Here is a 2,500-nt window from a genome sequence, read left to right as displayed (position 1 = left end):
CAAAACAAGCAAGCAAATAAAAAAAATCCGATGAAAAGAAAGAAAGAAAAAACATCAAAAAGCAAGTAAACAAACAAAAACAAGTAAATAAAAAATCCGATGAAAAGAAAAGAAAAGAAAACAAAAACAAAAGCAAGTAAACAAACAGACAAACAAAAAAACAAGAAAAAAACATAATGGATGAAAAGAAAAAAACACAAACAACAAAAGAAAAGAAAGTAAACAAAAAAACGAAAAGAAAAGAACAAAAACAAAAACACAACAAAAGTGGACAAAGAAAAATGAAAATAATAAAAAAAAGAAGTGCGACCTCGGCGTGAATCCGAAGAACCGCGCGTTGTGGGCGGAGCTTAACGAATAGTCAAATTATAGTCATAACGAACGGCAAGCAAGGGCGTCATCCGGGGATTTTTTCGAAGGGAAAGTTACATCCTCTATCTCCGCGTGTCCTTCCCCCCCCTCCCCTTCCCCCTACCCCTGCTCTTCGCACTTCCCCTTCCCTTTCCCCCTTCCCCTGTTCTCCCCCTCCCCCTGCCCTTCGCCCTTCTTCCTTCCTCTTTCCCCCTCTCTGCCCTTCCCCTTCCCTTTCCCTTCTCCTGTTCTCCCCCTCCCCCTTCACCCTTCCCCTCCCAATGCCCTTCCCCTTCTTTCTTCTTCCTTCCTCTTTCCCCCTCCTTCTGCCCTTCGCCCTTCCCCTCCCCCTGTCCTTCGCCCTTCCCTTCCCCCTCCCCCTGCCCTTCGGCCTTCCCCTACACTCCCCTTCTCCCTCCCCCTCCCCCTCCTCCTCCCCCTTTGCCACTCCTTACAAGTGACAGTGTAAAGTGAAAGTTTCGAATGCAAATGTAGTCGATGGATGATGGATTTCACAAGTTTATGGAAAAATATTCCCAGTGTATAAATAATCATCACCCAAATAAAAAAAAATACGCACGCGCGCGCACGTACACACACAAACAAAAAACAGAAGAGAAAATACACGATAAAAAAAGGGTTAAAAAGGTTAGCCCGATAATAGGATAAAGACTCCCGTAAAAATAAGCGCCACTGATAAGGCCTTGGTTTTATCAGTGACTCATTTTCTTAAGATAAGCGGATTAGGGCCTTACTAAGCTTTAAACCTTTCGCAGTAGTACCAACAGACTCGACTTCATCAGTACCATGATCTTCGTCCAAAGATTAAATACCTGATACAGTAGGGACCCGTGGGTTTGGTATCATATTAAAAAAAAAAAGAAAAAAAATCATACAAACTATTTAACGATTGTGAGAAAAGATAGAGGTACTAAGAAAAGGTAGAAGTAAATGCAGGTGCACAACAGGAGAGTAGACTGCGGGGCACAAGCGCCTAACAGAACCAAACAAAGAATCTAATTCGCACAGAGGCGGCGCGAGGCTCCCTCGGCCGCCGCGGACTGGCAAGAGGCCCAACCTCGGTGTCGGGGGAGATCCTGTACGCCCCCGGCAGCGACTCGTTCGACGCGTACGAGCTGCGTCTGTCGAGGAGCGGCGGCGTCTCGGCGAGCTCCAGCGACGAGGCGAGGTCCACCTCCAGGAACCCGCGCTTCATGATGTTGGACGTGCGCTTCCAGAAGGCCGCGAGCACGCCCGAGCCCCGGCGGCCCTTCTTCTGGGCGCTGAGGTCCACGCTCTGGGCGCGGGTCGCCCTCGGCCGCGAGGCCACGACGCGCCCCGTGCTGTCGATCTCGAAGTTGTCCAGGGACGTCTTCGACATGGTCCTCAGGAGAGGCACGAGGCCCACGAGCTCCGGGGTGCCCTCCGGCGGGGCGGCGAACGCGCCCCCACTCGCCGGGGGTCCGGAGCTCGCGCTGACTCCGGTCTCGGCGTCGTCGCCCTCGTCGGAGCTGAACTCCTCGCCCTCCGAAAGCCCTCCTTCGGCAAAGTCCTCCCCGCCGTCCCCGCCGTCTCCTGCCGTCGCCTGTCGGTCGACGAAGGAGAGCAGGGCGTGCTCCGCGGCGGCGTCCCAGGCCTCCTCGCCCCGCTCCTCCTCGCCCGAGCCGCCGTCGCGATCCTTCCCGTCCTCGCCCTCGCCGGCGACCTCGGTCGACGTGAGCATGAAGTCGTTGGTCACGCTCAAGCTCCTCCTCTTCAGCCTCGGCTGGCCCCTCGCCGGCCCCCGCTGCCGCAGGTTGTCGAGGACCTCCTCCTGAATCACGCTCAGGTTCATCTCGCAGGAGAGGGGGCGCCTCTTGGCACCATACTTGGCCATCTCCGCCGGGCCGCGAGTCGCAAGGCTCAAGATCGTCGTCGACAGGACAGGGCGCTCTCCCCTTCTGCTTGGCTAATCCGTCCCGATCTCTCTTCGACGTCCGACGCTCATGCTCGACCGGCCACTACACTCCGGGGACGAAAGCACGGTCCGCGCGCACTTTCGTCTTTCGAAAAGATTACACCTTGTCACATTTTGCTCCGAGGAGAGGCACACGCACGCGAGAACGAGGCACAAAGCATCACACTCCCATTCCCAGGAACCGCGAGAAGG

At 54.5% G+C, this 2,500-nt stretch overlaps 1 protein-coding gene across 4 annotated transcripts in view; it reads right to left on the bottom strand.

The window, feature by feature from the left end:
- LOC113802627 (pleckstrin homology domain-containing family G member 5) overlaps positions 1-2,500 on the bottom strand; it is a 711,360-nt gene that overhangs the window by 232,230 nt on the left and 476,630 nt on the right. Inside the window, exon 1 of one of the 4 annotated variants that reach the window (XM_070141985.1) lies at positions 1,430-2,500. This exon is cut by the window's right edge and continues 131 nt beyond it. The exons of the other annotated variants lie outside the window; for them this stretch is intronic. Within the exon in view, the coding sequence (XP_069998086.1) occupies positions 1,430-2,227 (798 nt within the window). The 5' untranslated portion in view covers positions 2,228-2,500. The remainder of the gene's footprint in view (positions 1-1,429) is intronic. 4 annotated transcript variants of the gene reach the window in all.

This window comes from Penaeus vannamei, chromosome 28, assembly GCF_042767895.1.
Source record: "Penaeus vannamei isolate JL-2024 chromosome 28, ASM4276789v1, whole genome shotgun sequence".
Taxonomy (NCBI): domain Eukaryota; kingdom Metazoa; phylum Arthropoda; class Malacostraca; order Decapoda; family Penaeidae; genus Penaeus; species Penaeus vannamei.
This window is presented reverse-complemented; position numbering and strand designations above follow the sequence as displayed.